The 19243-nt window shown below is 34.9% G+C and overlaps 1 protein-coding gene across 2 annotated transcripts in view; it reads left to right on the plus strand.

The window, feature by feature from the left end:
- The window catches only part of sema4f (sema domain, immunoglobulin domain (Ig), transmembrane domain (TM) and short cytoplasmic domain, (semaphorin) 4F), a 138107-nt gene extending 120808 nt beyond the window's left edge, over positions 1-17299 (plus strand). For both annotated transcript variants that reach the window (XM_087261919.1, XM_087261920.1), the window contains exons 9-14: positions 103-244; positions 3112-3334; positions 3454-3563; positions 3700-3845; positions 3935-3990; positions 15295-17299. In XM_087261919.1, coding sequence (XP_087118045.1) covers positions 103-244; positions 3112-3334; positions 3454-3563; positions 3700-3845; positions 3935-3990; positions 15295-16064 — 1447 coding nt within the window. In that variant the 3' untranslated portion in view covers positions 16065-17299. The remainder of the gene's footprint in view (positions 1-102; positions 245-3111; positions 3335-3453; positions 3564-3699; positions 3846-3934; positions 3991-15294) is intronic.
- The last annotated feature ends 1944 nt before the right edge of the window (positions 17300-19243 follow it).

A 19243-nucleotide genomic window follows, 5' to 3' on the forward strand; every position in this document is an offset into this window, starting at 1 on the left:
CGTTAACTCTGACCTTGTTTCTGAATCATTTCAGTTACCTTTGCTCCATGATTGATTTCTTTTTATTGTGCGTTTTATGTTATTTGAATGTGTTGTGTGTAGGGAAAGAGAGGAGCTGTCAGCCGTGTGTGTGTACAGTCTAGAGGAGATTACTAAGGTGATGAACGGACCCTTTAAAGAGCTAAAAAAAAGCTGTGAGAACTGGATTAACCCAGAGCCCATACCAACACCACGACCAGGACAGGTAGACCCCTCATTACCATATCATTTATTAATGTGCAATATATTTAGAAGTACATTATACTCTGCAGTTTTTTACATAGTAGGTTACATACAATCACTGGCCACTTTATTAGGTACACCTTACCAGTAGAAGGTTGGACCCCCTTTTGCCTTCAGAACTACCTTAATCCTTCATGGCATATATACAACAAGGTACTGGAAATGTTCCTCAGAGATTTTCTTCCATATTGACATGATCGCATCACACAGTTGCTGCAGATTTGACAGCTGCACATCCATGATGCGAATAACCCATTCCACCACATCACAAAAGTGCTCTATTGGATTGAGACCTGGTGACTGTGGAGGCCATTTGAGTACAGTGAACTCATTGTCATGTTCAAATAACCAGTCTGAGATGATTTGTGCTTTGTAACATGTGCGTTATCCTGACGCGTTTTCCTGCTGGAAGAAGCCAACAGAAGATAGGTACACTGTGGTCATAAAGAGATGGACATGGCCAGCAACAATACTCAGGAAGGCTGTGGTGTTGACACAATGCTCAATTGGTACTAATGGGCTCAAAGTGTGCCAAGAAAATATCCCCCACACCACCACCACCACCAGGATGCATCCATGCTTTCATATTGTTGATGCCAGATTCTGACCATGCCATCTGAATGTCGCAGCATAATTGGAGACTCATCAGACCAGGCAACGTTTTTCCAATGTTTTATTATCCAATTTTGGTGAACCTGTGCAAATTGTAGCCTCAGTTTCCTGTTCTTAGCTGACAGGAGTAGCACCTAGCATGGTCTTCTGCTGCTGTAGCCCATCCACCTCAAAGTTGTTACGTGTTGTGCATACAGAGATGCTCTTCTGCATACCTCGGTTCTAACGAGTGGTTATTTAAGTTACTGTTGCCGTTTTATAAGCTGAAACCAGCCTGGCCATTCTCTGTAAACCCTAGAGATGGTTGTGCGTGAAAATTGCAGTAGATCAGCAGTTGAAGTTCAAACTTAAATCCCTTAAGTAAAGTTCCCTTAAATCACCTTTCTTCCCCATGCTGATGCTGTTTGAACTGTAGCAGATCATCTTGACCCAGTCTACATGCCTAAATTCATTGAGTTGCTGCCATGTGATTGGCTGATTAGAAATTTGTGTTAAAGAGCAGTTGCACACGTGTACCTAATAAAGTGGCCGGAGAGTGTACATTTACATCTACTGTACAGTATTGAGCTAATCTATACTATAATATGCTGTTCCACACCTTGCAATATAATATAATATTACACAATACTGAAAGTATGTACCAGTAATTCACCATGCTGTTCTATACATTATATGGATGTTTTATTATATGCATAATAAAAATCTATATTTTACAGTGAAACTCAATATTACAGTTTGTTCAACAGTTCTTTCTAGTTCTTGATTTTGATTGGGTGAAAGTTGTGCTATATTATATTAATCCCAGCACTGATCCAGCCTGTTCGTCTGTGTAGTTAATACATTTAGTATAGTTTGACTGTGGCTGATTGACAACATAATGCATTTTTGAAACTTTAGATGAGAATGTAGTTGTTTAGATTTCAGATATGTTGCTTGATAATGGAAATTGCCTGTTTGAAATTAGTTTAAATGATATGAAACTTCTGTGCACCTGTGGCCATTTAACATCTCCACATGTCCACCAAAGCCAAAGTATTTTTTCCAGTTGTTTTAAATGATAGCACTATGTTTTTTGTTTTTTAATATATTGTTTTTATACAATGCCAGCAGCATGACAGGGCACTAAATTTGTGATTGTTTTTGAAAGAGAGCTGGATGTGTATCATTATTGCTGTGATTGTGTGGGGCACTCGCCTGTGAATCACATCAGTTGTGATACATTCATATCGCAGTGCTGTACACCTTATTTTTACATGGCACTTTACTGTATCATACAATATTAGATAATACAACAAACAGCAAGATGGATGCTATATTCCAGTGCTATCTCTTGGCAAGTGGTAACTTTTTGATTCAGTGGCTAATTCATATGAATTTGTACGATCTCATTTGTACAGTTTAGTACAATTTGCTTATCTCCCAATGACGGTTGGGTTTACTGGTGGGGTGCGGTGCCACACCCGATTTCCACATGACTGAACTGACAAAACATAAAATAGTTATGTTTACTCATGAGATCAAGCTGTATATTCTATATAGAAGTATGTATTTCGTTACTTTCATTCAATTGCTATATTAAAGCCTATAATACATCATACAACATACATTGTACAGTGCATACAGTACAACATCATTCTGCTGTATAAATTACAACATTGTAAAGAAAAGTGCTGGCTTATGCTGTATCATGTCATTTTATACTGGACCATATCCTGCATGCATTGTATTGTAACAACACAAATACATATAGTACAATGAATCAAAACTATGTAGTGCTTTACTAAACTACAGAAAATGTATGCAGTCTTATGGTTGGAGTGCACTGCACAGTTTTCCCCCAGCTTTTTACAGATTTTGAGCAACTGAATGTTTGTTTTGCTAATTCAAGTAGTGTAGATGACAAATATGGTAATGGAAGGAGTACCTAACTACAACAAAGTAACTATGTAACATTTAAGGCCAACATTTCTTATGACTTACTGTACATGGCAGTGTACCCACCCAGAAGCGTTTCCAAATCTGTTCAGGTTTGTAGTGCGTTCTAGTCTTTACATGCTTCTAATTAACTGATGCTGCCTGCATATAATATAAAAAACAGCATATCTGTTAAAATTCTAAAGAAGCCCCTTAACTTTGCAGTTGCTAGTATTGTGTTGAACTCACTGTTTTTGACTTTAACCTGATGTTATATTTCCTGTCTGCTTTGGTCATTCTCAGTGTTTGAATAGTGATCAGAGGGAGCTGGGATTTGAGTCTTCACTGAAGCTGCCAGATAAAGTACTTACTTTCATGCGAGATCACCCTCTTATGGAGAACAGTGTGGTAGCAGTGCCTTTGATGATCAGATATGGTATCACATATACTAAACTGGCTGTTACCTTAACACCGGCATTCAGTGGCCAGAAGCAACCCATCACAACTGTTTTGCACCTTGGAACAGGTACGAAAGATTAAACTGGAAAAAAATAGCTGCTTGAATTCATAAAAGTGTGGATGTTGTATAATAATGTGTAGTTCTTATACATGTATACTTAAAGTGTGTGTGTGTCTGTTTTACAGATCATGGAGAGCTACACAAAGTCGCTGTAGTTGGTCCAAATGCAACTCTTATTGAAGAAATAACCCTGTTCTCTGCTCAGGAGCCTGTGAATAATATATTGCTATACAAAGTAATCAGTTACATTATTTAAATAGTTATTCTTGTTTATATTTGGGATATCACGAAGTACTGTATCATCTCTCCCCTCTAAATCATAAAATAACAACTAGTGAACATATGCTAATTGTCCTCACTCTTTGTTGTAGGGTGAGGCTGTTGTGGGCTCTCCTCACTCTCTAGTGAAGTTACCTATCTTGGGTTGCTCCTTGTACTCTTCTTGTGAGGTGTGTGCGCGAGCCGGGGGCCTTGGCTGCATTTGGAGGCATAATAGGCCAGCTTGTGCTATGGCAAAGTATTTCAGACATAAACACTCACTCACATAAGCAAAAGTCTTCTTTTGTTAATCTTTTTTATACATTATAATTGTCATTTATGTTTAAGGCCTGGTGAAGTGGTGGAAGCAGAAGATTTGGTAAGGCAATGCAACAAACGTGAAGGTAAGACAGTGTTGCCTAAAATCTACTTAACATATGCTGTCAAATATTACAGTGACAAACCTCAGTGAGAAATACCTGGCCCACCCAATCAGGAGGCCGACTTTGTCCCCACATCAGATAACAACAGTTTTTTTGTAATGCATTTCAAAACTGAGAAAGCAGCATACATACGATGTGACCGTGAGGTTTAAAAACATGTTTTGGCTAGCCAGGCTCTTTTACAATCTTGATTAAAGTATTCTGCTTTGATAATTTTAACCATTCTAGCTGCATTAGATGAAAGAGAACTTAATTTGGCATAAAGTGCAGATTTCTGTGTGCATCTCATGTCTTGGCGCGCATTACCAAACGCACTTCCCTTTTAATTCATTTCTTGCAGTCATAATTCACACAATTGACAGTCTTAAAGAATGTAAACAGTTCAGCAGCACTGAGTAGGATAATCGAGAGATGTATCGGGCCCGCTTAAACATTATAGCATTTTTCTCATGGAAAGAGCACATATTAAGTTTACTATCTGTTAATGACGCACAGAAACTGACAAATCACAGGCAGTTTCAGTCGTGAAGTTTGTGCAAAGTGCAACATACAAAATTCAAACACATGTGCAAAGCAATATCAAATATCAGTATAGATATTTTGATACATATCCACACATGATCTTCGCTTTGCCTTTCTCGCACACTCTCTTCTCTTGACACGCATAAACAATATTGACCTGTATAAACAATATCGAGATGCTATTAACTGAATTAATATCAATATCACTTATTCGATTAATTAAATAAGATTGCTGTTAAAAGTACTCACAGGCCTGTGTGTTCTCATTCATCATATTCATTAACTCACCGACTAACAGAAGGACCCAGCGCAGTGAGCGCACCAATCCATGACATAAAACCACAGAAATTCTCTGTTAATTAAGGCAGAAAAATTTAAAGAAAAAAGAAAATGTATTTTATAACATCCTCGTTTAGGTGGTCGCCGTCAAACATTCAGCCCAAATGCTCCGGTAAGACCAGAAACATGAATTCTTCCCTATAGCCTATATGATACTTAATAGGTGATTCCCCTTTATTTAAGGATATTTAGGGAAAGTTTTAAGTATTTCAGAGCAAGTAATAAAATATAGCCTATGTTTCGTTGCGCTCAGCAGCTATTCACTAATAAATCTTTTCATGTATTTAAGAAAAAAAAAACATAGCCTAGCCTATAAGGTTGCCTAGTTTCTGCTTTCACTCACCGAAAAAATGCTCTGTTTAATTAATTAATACTTAATTAATATCATCATATCCAAATACTTAATAAATAATTTTTCAAACCTTCTTCGGTGTTTATTGTTTTTAGAAAATATCTAAAAAATTTTTTGTCTTTCAGATAGGTCTTTGTAAAATGAAAGTTTAATATGGCTTTAAAACGGTTTGCTGTATGTAAGTTATTGTATATACCTAAATTGGTTTAGCTTGTATTTGTTTTATATTGGTTTATTTATTTAATGTGATTTTATTATATCCAACAATTATTTAAATTATTTCTACATAGCTTAGGCTATTTTATGACACTTGTTTTGAGCCTACAAAAGTGGACACGAAATTTGTAAAGTTTCATGTCTTTCTGTTGTATTCATATTGTGTATTATCTCCAAAATAAATATCAAAAAGAAAAAAGCTGTGCAGCATCAACAGAGCTGTGCGCTCTTTCCCTCGGTCTCACACACACACACAGGCATCTAAATTTGCACAAACACACCTTTTAAACTTGACAAAAGCTCTTGAAAACCTGTACTTGCTGCTGTGTCTTTAATATATGGTAAAGATTTATATGCGTTATTGAAACATCAAGGAGGACGCAGCATAGGAAAAAGTCACTTATAAATGAAAACTTTACTATTTTATGCAACAGCCTTACATTTAAAAGGGAAGCATAAGGGCAATCATAAGCAAAGAGACCCCTAGCCTATAATGCTAGATGTTTTCTTTCCCTTATTTATTTATTTTTTTGGCACATACTCGTTTGCGATCAGAAAACTGTCCTCACTCCGCCTTTCCTTTCACTCCGCCTCGAAACCCCAGTTGGCCCGTTTTGGCCCAAGGTATTCAGCAGAACGAAAAAGGCCTGGCCGCTTGCCCCAAGAAAGCCCTGATTTGGCCCGATTAGGCCCCAGAAGTGACAGTAGAATTGCGACTGGCCTTGGCTCGCCCTGGCTCGCTCGCTTTAGGCGCGATAGTGGAAACGCAGCTATAGAGCGCTATGGTAAAGCATGCTAAATGCCATATGTGCAGCGATTAAAACTTGTTATATGTTTTATATGCGGAATAAATGCTGAAAACTGTTTTTGATAGGCTATAAATGGTAATTAGCTATCTACATCTAACAAGTAGGCTAATAAGCAAATATCTACTATTCAAAAATTTGTTATAAAAATGCTAATGTCCATATTGGCTCTTGTGTATTAAATAATAATTAACAATTATATTAAGATTTTGTTAAAAATCACAAAATATAGAAAATGGTATGAAATGTTGATATTTTTATTAGGTATCATCTCAAAGTTGGACATTCCAGCATTGTGAAAACACTAGTTACAGTTATTGTAAAGATTATTATATGCATTAAAAGCAATATGGGTAATTCTATTGCAAGTATAGTTAACATTTCAAAGTTTTAAAATTAAGGAATAATACTCTTTAAAATCTTTTAAAAAGCATATTAAATTGTTATTTTTGAGCTTTTGCCTAACATAAATGATTAAATGTTTTACTTTTAGAGAAATAAAGTTTTTTAAAATATTTTTTATATTATAGCAATAAATATTCTTATATATATATATATATATATATGTAACGTAAAATTATATATCATATATCAAAATATTTAAATGTAAAATGAATGAAATGCAAGACAAAAATTACTTAAAAAATGTTTATTAGAATTTTTTGTTTAACTTGTTACACATATTTCTTAATGTAAACAACACACCCACAATAAACCATCAAGATCCTGGCTTGACAGCCATATTTATTACAGAAATAAACACACAGGCATGTTAATGCCATTTGAATTTCAAAACATTTAATGCCATTAAAGAAAAAAAAACTATTTCCAAGCTGGATTCTAAGTGGACTGCAAAAAAAATGCCAAAACATAGGCATTGCAAATATAGAAAATTTTAAATTTTAATAGCAATAAAGTATTGAATACAAACAATTGTACTCATTGTAAAGTTGTATTGCTGTGAGTTGAGTTGTCCTTCTTTACATTCAGCCAGTTGCTAAAACAGTCCAGTCTGTTGAAATTATCGGTGGACAATGTGGACCTTTTCTTTTGAATGATGTGAACTGAGAGTGCAACGCAATCTCATGGCAATTCGTAACTTTTTGATTTAGTGTGCACACACACAGACTCAGACTAGAGCTTGCACGATTCTGGCCAAAATGAGAATCGCGATTTTTTTTGCTTAAAATAAAGATCATGATTTTCTCACGAATCTGTAGATGTAAAATAACGCTTAATATGAGATTATTGTTTTTTCTCAAACATATGGTAAAACAACAATGTTAATATTAGGTCTACTGGTTTCTATAAATAATTCTATTCTACTTAAAATAATTCTAATTGACAACATTTTTTGACCATTTAATTCACTGGTAAAAACAACATTATAGTAGTTATTCTGACACTGTAAACATTTATTCTTATGCACAACTGTGTGTTCGCTATGAAAGAAAAAACAAATTAAATGCTTGTTGCAATCATAACTCTAAAATGCGTTGTGATTATTTAAATGATGTGCACGCTTTCGGTTTTATTTTCACTGCTAAGTTACTCAAAGCATATGCAGGTTCTGTTCACTGAAGTAGACGCGCACGTCTGTCATTAAGTAGGGCGTGCACCCGCACAGTCAGCAGCTCATGTCACGTGTGATTTCCCGGCAGCGAATAAAGCATTATATGAAGAAAAAAATGACATTTTTAGGTGAATTATACCTTATAAATACAGTATGTGACTCTTTTAACATCATTTGGAGGTGTCTATGTTGCTGAGCAATGTGTTTGAAACAATGAAAAAACTGCGCAGCTGCCTTTGCTTCTCTCCTGAACTTGAAAATATGATTGACAGAATCGTAGAAACGCTGGATTAAGATCATCTAGGGGATCAAATCGAGATTGCAATCTTTTTTCGGTTAATTGTGCAGCTCTAACACAGACACACATATTCACACTCGCACACACAAGGACAGGACAGGGCAGTCGGAGCGACTCCCTTCAGATTTAACACGCATTGCGTTCATCAAATTTACTTAAACTAAGCATTCTGAAGTATGGCTGTATTCCACAAGGATTCTGACACAACAACGCAAAGAAGACACTTGCATTTAAGGGAGTCAAACTTCAACATCAAACTTAATAAAACATTGGTGGGCACATGCTGAAAGGGAGTGGAATGCGCTGTCTTTGACAGCTCGCGACTTCATTTGGCACTGCATTTACATGGACACCAATACTCCGCTTTTAATATGATTAAGATAATACTCTTATTGAGAGTCTACCATGCAAGCAGCGATTTGTGATTACCTTAAAGGACCACTAAGTCACAAAATGTGGAGGTTTTTCTTTCTGCGGTATCAAATTCCATTAAAACAGAAATTGAAAGATTAAAAATGAAACACCTGGAATTAGATAAAACTCTGGAGGAAATGCTGGATAGCCTGGTAATGCGGCATTAATTATTTTATACTGAAACTTGCCTTCAAAAAGTGCATATATATATACACACACACACATATATATATATATATATATATATATATATATATATATATATATATATATATTTTAAGTACAAGTATATACCTAATATATATATATATATATATATATATATATATATATATATATATTCATTCATTCATTCATTCATTCATTTTGTTGTCGGCTTAGTCCCTTTATTAATCCGGGGTCGCCACAGCGGAATGAACCGCCATCTTATCCAGCAAGTTTTTTACACAGCGGATGCCCTTTCAGCCGCAACCCATCTCTGGGAAACATCCACACACATATACACACACACACTCAAACACTACTGACAATTTAGCCTACCCAATTCACCTGTATCGCATGTCTTTGGACTGTGGGGGAAACCGGAGCTTCGTACATATATATATATATATGTGTGTGTGTGTGTATGTGTATATATGTATGTATGTATGTATGTATGTATATATATATATATATATATATATATATATATATATATACATACATACATATATATACATACATATATATATATATATATATATATATATATATATATATATATAGAGAGAGAGAGAGAGAGAGAGAGAGGGAGATTTTTTTTGATTTTACAAATCCTTTTATTAACAAGCAATTATTTAACAATTGATTTACAGCTCAAATCAATTCATTTATAAAAAACAGCTCTTCATTAATGACAGAACACAAGCCATCATCGCAACACCATTCAATTTTAAACACATTAATTGCTTTCATCATTTTATAGTAATTAAAATCAACAATAATTCTTGATTTTACTAGGTTTTTAAAAACTACTACAATGTTTTTACCATTCCTCTTTTCTATTTTATTTTTTCTTGTAATATAAATAGCTGATTTTGCTTGACCAAAAATAAAATTCAATAATTGACATTTATATTTGTTTTGTCTTTTATATTTAAAACCTAATATAAAACATTGTTTCGTAAATAAAAAACCAAGTAAAGAAACTAAAACATTTAAAAAAACATCAAACAGAGGAGCAAGTCTTTTACAATACATAAAACAGTGAAAAATTGTTTCCCTTTCTAAACAAAACGGACATTGATCACTCACACTAGAATTTATTTTAGTCACAAATGCATTAACAGCTATAGCACCGTGTAAAATTCTCCACTGCAAATCCCCCGATCTTTTATTCAATGGTGGTTTATACAATATTCCCCATTCTGGTTTTTCTTCTTCTGCTAAACACAGTTTATCTCCACACAGTGTCAGATCTCTCTTTTAAAGTATACTTATTATTTAGTTTCACAATATTTCTATAAAGCACTTTCCCTTTAACTGTACTAAAATCAACATTCCCATTTTCCTTAAAACATAACAATGGACTATTAATCCCAGAATTTTCAATCTTAGGTGTAAGTGTAATGTCTGGGAAACAATCTTGATCATTAGGGAAAATAATACCTTGACTGTAACCTTCAATTAAAAATTTTTCTTTTTCATTTAAAAAACTTTTCAAAACATTCAAAAATTTTGTAACAAACCTCACCGATCTAATTCCCATATATAAAGCAACATTTTCTGCATCTCTTAGTCCAAAACCCGCCTTGTCAACAATGTCTCTTAGTTTGGTCATTTTGTTGGAAATAAGCAATTCTTTTAGTCCTGGGGTATCATCTTTTGTTACATCAAGGCGACTGCCAAGAAGTACTGGTTCTTCAAGCAGCCAGAAAAGAGATGTTGTTGAATCTGCCCGCGAATGTTTAAAAAGTCCCCATACTTTAAAAATACTTTTGTAGAAAGAAGGTATTCCAGTCAGATCTAGATGCACATTATCTGTCAAAAAAAGTGACGCATGAAGATTCAAGCCATTTATTCCACGTAGGATGCATTGAGCTAAAGGCCTCCACACGAGATTTTCAGGCCCATACAACAACTTCTGAACGAATTGTAGTCTATATGTGGCTCCCCTGCTCACAAGATTCACCAACCCTTGGCCACCTTCATCTCTTGGTAGAAACAGAACACTTTGAGGTGTCCAGTGCAAATTGTCCCAAAAGAAGTTGACCAGTTCTCCTTAAATTTTTGGTAAGAGTCCAGCAGGTGGATCAACACAAGCAAGTTTATGCCACATAGAGGAACTCACCAAATTGTTAATAATGAGTGTTCGTCCTCTGTAAGAAAGTTGTGGAAGCAACCATTTCCACTTCTGTAAACGACTTTGAATTTTTTCAGTCAATCCGTTCCAGTTTTGTTGAACAAAGTCACTTTCACCTAGGTAAACTCCAAGGTATTTTAAAAAACCCCTCTTCCATTTTAATCCTCCAGGTAATAAGGGAGGGTCTCTTTTCCAGTCACCTATGAGAAGTGCTTCACTTTTTTCCCAATTAACTTTGTCAGAAGAAATCTTTTTAAAATTGTTAATAATACATTCCAGTCTTCTTACATCATCAGTGTTAGTTATAAAACAATAACATCTGCATATGCTGAAAGTTGCACTTGAGCATTACAGTGGGGTATAGAAAAACCTTTTAATTCCGCTCTTATTCTGTGTAGAAGAGGTTCAATGGCAATGGAATATAACATTCCTGACATAGCACAACCCTGTCTAACACCTCTCTGTACATCAAAAGGAGCGCTTAAACCACCATTGATTTTGAGTACACTTTGAATGTTACTATACATTACCTCAATCATTTTTATAAAATGAGTACTAAAACCAAAAACCTTTAAAACTTTTTTCAAATACTCATGTTCAACATGATCAAAAGCTTTCTCTTGATCTAATGAGATCAATCCACAATTAATACCAAATAATTTAGCAACTTCTAACGCATCCCTAATTAAAAAAATATTATCAAAAATTGATCTATTTGGTATAGAGTAATTTTGATTAGGCTGTATAATTTGGTCCAGTACTTTACTTAGTCTTACAGCTAAAGCCTTTAATATAATTTTATAATCTGAACACAAAAGTCTCCAGTTACCTAATTTTTGAAGATCTCCTTTTTTGGGTAAAAGAGTAATAACTGCTCTTCTACAACTCAAAGGCAATGATCCTTTATTTAAACTGTCATTTAAAACTAAAAACAAATCTTCACCAATCACTGGCCATAAAACTTTATAAAAATCAACAGGAATTCCATCAATGCCAGGCAATTTGCCATTTTCCATGCTCATCATTACTGTATATAATTCATCTTGTGATATAGGCAGCTCAAGCATTGCATTGGATTCATCATCAACTTTAGAGAGATTTTCAAAAAAACTGAGTTTTCAACATCCCTCTGTAATACTTCACATTTATATAAAGATGAATGAAAATTAACTGCATATTTGTGAATCTTACTAGAATCTGTAATATCTTCTCCTGTTTCAAACTTTAGTGAATGTATTAATCGGCTTTTTCCATTCATTTTTTCCAAATTGAAGAAAAATTTTGAAGGTGCATCCATTTCTGAAATATTTTGAAACCGAGAACAAATTAAAGCACCCTTTGCTTTTACATTCAATAAATCTGCAAGTAAATCTTTTTTAGTTTTACTTTCTTCAAAATCAGTGCTATTATTTGTAGAAGCTGTTGTATTTAAAAGTTCTGTTAAATTTTTTTCTAACTCTTTCATTGCTCGCATTGTTTCTTTAGTAACATTAAAAGTGTACTCTTTACATAACTGTTTAATTTGTATTTTCCCGCAATCCCACCATTGTTGCAGTGAATACATTTGTTTTTGTTTTTTAAAATTTTCCCAAAAAACAGAAAAAAATTCTTTAAAATTTTCATCATTTAAAAGTGATGTATTAAAGTGCCAGTATGCACTTTTTACTTTCACAGAATTGACAAAAATCTTACAAATAACCGAACAGTGGTCAGAAAACCCAACAGGAATTATACGACAATCTTTGACATCATTTATTTGAAACTTAAACATATAGAACCTGTCAAGTCTTGCCATAGAAATTTGGTTATCTTTGCTATGTACCCAAGTATATTGTCTATCATTTAAATGTACATTTCTCCACACATCACATAAATCACAAACTTGTACTAAATTCTTCATTTCTTTCTGTGAAGCATTATGTGGTTCTAAATGATTTCTATCCATTTTATCATTTTCTGTGCAATTAAAATCTCCACCTAAAAACAATAAATCCTCTGAATCTACATTATTGATAACATTACAAAACTTCTTTAAAAAAAATTATTCTTTCAGCTCCTTTATTAGGAGCATAAATATTTAAAAACACCATTGTTGCATGTTCAAACTTGACTTTGACTTTCAAAAAACGGCCTTTAACTATTTCTTCTGTTTCAACAGACAGTGGAGACACTGTCTTAGAAAACAAAACAGCTACTCCTCCACTGTTGTAAGCCAAATGGCTCATAAAAATCTGACCATCCCAATCTTTCGTCCAGTTTATTTCATTAAGATTGTCACTATGTGATTCTTGAATAAACGTGACATCTAGGCGTTTCATTTTTATGAATTCAAATAAACACATTCTTTTCTGACTGTCTCTAGCACCATTTAAATTGAGAGTTCCAATGTTAAACACTCTCATAGTAAATGATGTTTTAAAAATAAAAGAAACAATTAGAAATACTGCAACCTTAACCAAGAACAATTTACACCAAATCTGGTTTTTCATCATTAAGGAGGTTTTTTTTCTTTACTTTAACCACTAATTTCCTTAGACAATAAACCTCTGTGTCTATGAATGCAACTTCTCTAGTCAGAATCTTTACATCTTTCACGAAAGCAGAAACATCTTCAAAATAATCCTCAGCCTCCACGTTTGGTAAAAATTTTGTTTCCCTCAGAAATTTCTTGATTCCCTCAGCCGTATATCTTTGTGTTTGACTTTCACTTTCATTTTGCGATGAAAAGGAATAAACTGAAGAACTGGAATCAGAAGAATCAGCATCATTATCTGATATCATATAATCAGCCTTAATCTTGTCTTTTTTTGCTTGTTTGATCATTTTGTTTTCACTGACTTTTTTTCTTTTATGGGGAACTTTAAAGATTTGCTCCGGTTCAATTTTCATTTCCACTATCCCTTCACCTGTACTTTCCTTAGCTGTTCCAGCTGTGGAAAAAGTTGCCTTTTGGCTACTTGTGTCATCCTTAGAATTAATTGAGGTTTGAACAGCAGACGAGCCTGCTACTACCTCTGCCATAGTAGGAGCCACTGCACCTCCCCCGCCTCTCTCCTCAGAGACCGCAGCATCAGCCGCAGGTGCAGCGGCATCTAACGCGACAGACGCAGCCGCAGAAGACTCGCCTTGTACGTCTCCCTGACCTGTCTCACCTCCACTTGTACACGATCGAATTAAATGCCCAATTTTTCCGCACCTGAAGCACTTCATTATGCTCTCGGATGTTGCGTAAATGGTGTAATTGAACCCATCTACTTTGACATTAAACGATAGGTTTAATTCGTCATTGTTGTCTTTCAGAATCATATAAACTTGTCTTCTAAAAGACATCACATGTTTAAGCATGGGTGATTTACACCCAAGAGCTATTTTCCTGATCGGTGAAACTAATTTGCCAAAAGAAGATAATTCTTTTGCAATGCATGCATCGGAAACAAACGGAGGTATGTTTGACACAATAATTTTCCTGGATGGACTACTAAGAGGAAGTACAGGTATGAGTTCATCATTTATCACCACTCCTTTTTGCACAATCTCATTAGTTTTTTCTATCGTGTTCAAAAACAAAACAACCGCATTGTTCATCCTAGAAGCTGAAACCACCGATGAACATCCCACTACTTCGCCAACCGCTAGAATACAATCCTCCACACTGGCCTTACACATGATTTTAATTCCATGACGCCGAGTCAAACTTTCACAAACTGCGTCTCCTGACGACGCCATACCTCCCGGCAACAAAACACGCCGGGAGTAAACTCACTACACTCACAAACACTAACCAACAGCACACGTATACAAACAACAAACAAAGAAAGAAAAGTTAGAAAGAGAACCATTCAAACTCATCGCACTTTCCCAACACTCGCTCACCACACACTCGCTCAGGCACATGCGCACACGCAAAGAGAGAGAGAGAGAGAGAGAGAGAGAGAGAGAGAAAGAGAGAGAGAGAGAGAGAGAGAGAGAAATTGTTAATTGCCATGGCTATGATATATTATGTCACTACAAAGATTGTCTTTTTTTGGTCACCCAGCTATTAAGTTCGATTTGATTTGAACTGGAGCTCCTGGTAACACAATCACTGCTGTTACACAAAAGGGCAACAGAGAAGGGCAACATAATCACTGCTGTGACACAAAAGGGCAACACAGAAGACAATTCCAATATTAAGCACTACAAATAATACGTTTTTGCCCAATATATAATCTAAATCAAAGTCATGAATTGAGTTTTGAACAAAAACATGAATAATCTCATGAACTGGGATGTGTAGTTTGAGGCTAATTATAGAAAGTATATTCTTATTTGTGCATAATTAATAATAATAGTTGTAATTGTATTTTTATTCATTTATGTATTTTATTATAATAATGAAGGGGTCTTTGGGGTTTTATTTTTTAGGTCTCTGCTCTCCGCCCGTTATTGAAATGCGTGTTGTAGAGGGTCTGCGAGTTCTCCTTTCCTGTGTGCAATTGTCACCTCGTCCCTGCCACTGGGATCATCCACCTGGGAGTCACACCCGCCACCACAATTATGATCTGGAGGTGCAGATTACAAACAAGAGTCTGGGCATCTATGTGTGCCTATGTGATGAAGCGAGCAGAGACCAGCCACCCTGTCGCAAAGCTGTGTATCAGCTGACACTTGACAACCCCAGAGTGGAGGGTAACAAAGCCATTGCAGGTAGCCGACATTTTATGGCCTCGCACATATTTCTTTTTGTTATAGGTTTCATGCTGGGTGGCATCCTTTTGTTTCTAATTTACAAACGGCAAGGTGGCATGACAGTAGGTGGAAACTCATCATCCACACTGGAAAAGGGACGGGACCTTCTTCATTCTACAGACACCCCTCAGTCTCCAAGCAGTGCTAGTCTACTGTCTGAGGCTGTTCCAATAACAGAGAAAAGGAATGGGACACTGAATGGCCACGGACACAGTATGCACCCAGGTGGTCACAATGGCAGGCACATTTATACCAATTCCAGTGGGCTAAAACTGCAGGAATCAGCTGTGAACTTGGCAGATGAGCTGGATGGTAGGGAAAGAGCGGGGCCAGATGGAGAGGAGGAAGGACTGGAGGAGGGGCTTAGTGAGATGGAGGAGGCGTTTTCTAAGATGCCTTGTCTACAAGGAGCACCACTTGCACAATGTGAAGAAAGCTCTATCTGAAGAGACACGCATGATTTAAGGCTAGACTCCTAAAGTCTCAGAAACAGGTGTAGGGCTGGAGGAGAAGACAATCACAGAAACTGATACCAATAGAGATATGTAGGTTCAGTCATGCTCCTTTTCATCACCACCCAGTTCATTTATTCCTGTGTACATAACATGCTGTGTAGAGTTGTTTGTCTTTTCTGTATGTGTTTGGTCATGAGGAGCATACTCATTAATATCTTTTAACATGTTTGTGCTCAAAGCAATTAACACACATGTGACCTTTCAGTCGGTGCATCCATCTGTGTGTAGTCAAGTAGTTTAAGCATATTTTTCTTCTTTTAATTAAAATATAAAAGGGGGAAACAACAGGCTAGAACAGCTCAAAAATCAAGAAGAATCTTGTTGATCCTGGCCTGATGTGTTTGCTTTGTGATTTGTTGCCAAAAACGGTTCCTCTGTGATGAATGAATGATGGAAGCCTGATTTTCGCCCGAGAGATAAAGTGATCCGAGTACTTCTAATGTAGATACTGTGGCCTAGTTACTGACAGGGAAAAGAGCGTAAAGGTGACCCCAGACTGTCTGGGCCTCTTAGTGTTGGATATTTAAAGAGTATGCCAAGATAAATCAAACTTCAGTCCTGACCTATCATGCCCAAGACCAATTGGGTTAAGAAAATGAGTGACTACCCTTTTTAGTTTCTGTTTGTTCAAGAGAGAATTGGAGAACCTGAGATTTAGACAATTTGTTTAGACATTGCAAATTAAAAAAAAAAAAAAAAAACAGAACAATCCCAGAGCGAGGTAATCATTCTTCGCTCACATGTTTTGCGGTGTCAAACCACTGGCATCCTAAGATGTACCATGTTTTGTTCATAATTCTCTGCACAGACAAAACACCACAAGATGACCAATGTTATCTTGTTATTTTGTTATACATTCTTGTTGAAACTACAAGGTAGTTGTCAAAAGTCAAGAATGAAGTACATTTTTGGTTGATTTAACTTTTCTTTTATGGACAGAAAATGTGCCTAGTTTGAAGGTATATTTATCCCAAATGTAGTGCATGGGACAAAGTAGCCATGATTAAGCAGTTACAGATTTGTAATAAAGTGATGAAGGTCTACGGCTTAATGTAAAGCACTCCTAGAAAAAGAGTGTTTATGTAGCCATAATAATGTCTGTTTATGGAGCTTGTAAATATCTGTGATTATTAAACTAAATGGAAGAAAAATCCATTTTAAGCATGGTTTTATTCCATCTTTTCACTAGGGTGGCGGAAGGGATTCTTCCTAAGTGCCATTTCCTGCCATTTTCCATTTTAATAACTTGTTTCGACATGTGTTCTCCAATTATTTATATTTATTTTGTTGTTGTTTGTTTGTTAGTTTTGTTGTAAAAAAACTATATTTGTAATATTATTCCATGCCAAGTTAAGGTCTCTGCAATTCTTTACAAATAAAAAAGGTACATACAATCCCATAAAATTCTCACTTCAAAAATTCTGAGGGGTATTGCACAAAAGTTGAATCAAGAAAGAAAAGATAACAGACTTGACCTAGTTTAATCAGCTCCTTCTGGTTTAGTCTGTTGTGTGTTTGCTGATGCAGCATGAAAATGAGCTGCTATGTCAAGGCCAATGTAGATAGCCAGGACAGTGTATATGCAGGAACCTTAAAGATAATTTCAATACCTTTTTAAGACTTTTTAGAGGCCTTCTCAGAATATTTTAAGACCTCATCGCCACTTCAAGTTCTAATCAGTTTCAAACCTTTAACTTAATAAACAGTTGTTAATAAACAGTTGAAGTAAAAAAAAAAAATCAATGGAGCACAACCATGCAACAGAGCTCAAATAAGCTCGGAAGAAACAAAGCTTGAAAGAATAAATTATGTTGTTGTTTTCAGCTTCAGGCTTCAGCCACTGTTTAAACTCGTCTTTTTTCCAACCAGTACACAAACTAATATTTTCCCATATATATATATATATATATATATATATATATATATATATATTGTATATTGAGTATGTCGTTGGTAATATGAGGAAAACACAGGCACACACACACATATCTCTTTATATCAAACTTTCAAAACTAGTCAAAAATTTAAGACCTCATAAAAACATGATTAAGACATTTTAATGTCATTTAAAACCTTAATTTTCTCATAATTGATTTATCAACTTTTGATACTTTTTAAGACCCCGCTGACACCCTAAAGGATAAGTGCACATTTGTGACTTTCTTTAGCATACCATGAGAGACAATTATGCGAATATGAATAAAACATGATGTGAGCCAATCAGCTGAGTCATAAAATGCCAGTCTTGCTTACCAATCTAGTAACTTCGGCTGATCTGGGAACTCCAATTCTTTCATGCAGAGATTTAATGGAAACAAATAAGGAGGCATTTTAAAAAAAGAATACATTTTGCCTTAAATGTGACCAGTGGACATTCATGCTACGCTACTTTTGTTTGGGAAGATTATGCCAAACATTCACCCAATATGTTTAATCTGTTTGTTTTATTTTATCTAGCTTATTGAATCTATATGATAATTTATATATTGCTTTTATTTAGTTTTTTTTCTTCCTAACAATATATGTATATACATGTATGTATGTTTATACAGAGCTTAGCATAAATGAGTACACTTCTTTTAAAAATGAATATTTTTATCCATTTTTCAGTGAATATAGACAATAAATTTTGGTGTATTTAAACAAAAGAGTTTTATTATACAGTTATATTTATTAAAATAAGAGTTTAGTCACCAAACATCTTTAGGAATGGAAGAATTAAAAAATTAATTAGAATGAGTTATTGCAAAAGAGATATTTCTCTCGATTGTTCCTGTTTATTGAGATTTAATGAATATTTTACCCTAACATATTAACTTTGTTGTACTAATTTTTGGACAGATCTTAAGTTTATTGTAAAGCTTCTATAGAAAATATAAATGTAAAAGAGATATCTGTTAGGGGTGTACTAGTTTATGCTGAACACTTTACATACATATTTAATATAAAACAACCTATATGTGAACTTTTACAATTTCTGCTAATAAAATTAAATATACATATTTTGAATTCTAATAGTTGGAAAACATTTGTAAATGGCCAATATGTAAAATACATATAGTAGCATTGACCAAGAAACTAACAAATTATTCACTAGAATTAATCCTAGC

Source organism: Danio rerio, chromosome 7 (assembly GCF_052040795.2).
Source record: "Danio rerio strain M-AB ecotype USA chromosome 7, GRCz13ab, whole genome shotgun sequence".
In the NCBI taxonomy this organism is placed as follows: domain Eukaryota; kingdom Metazoa; phylum Chordata; class Actinopteri; order Cypriniformes; family Danionidae; genus Danio; species Danio rerio.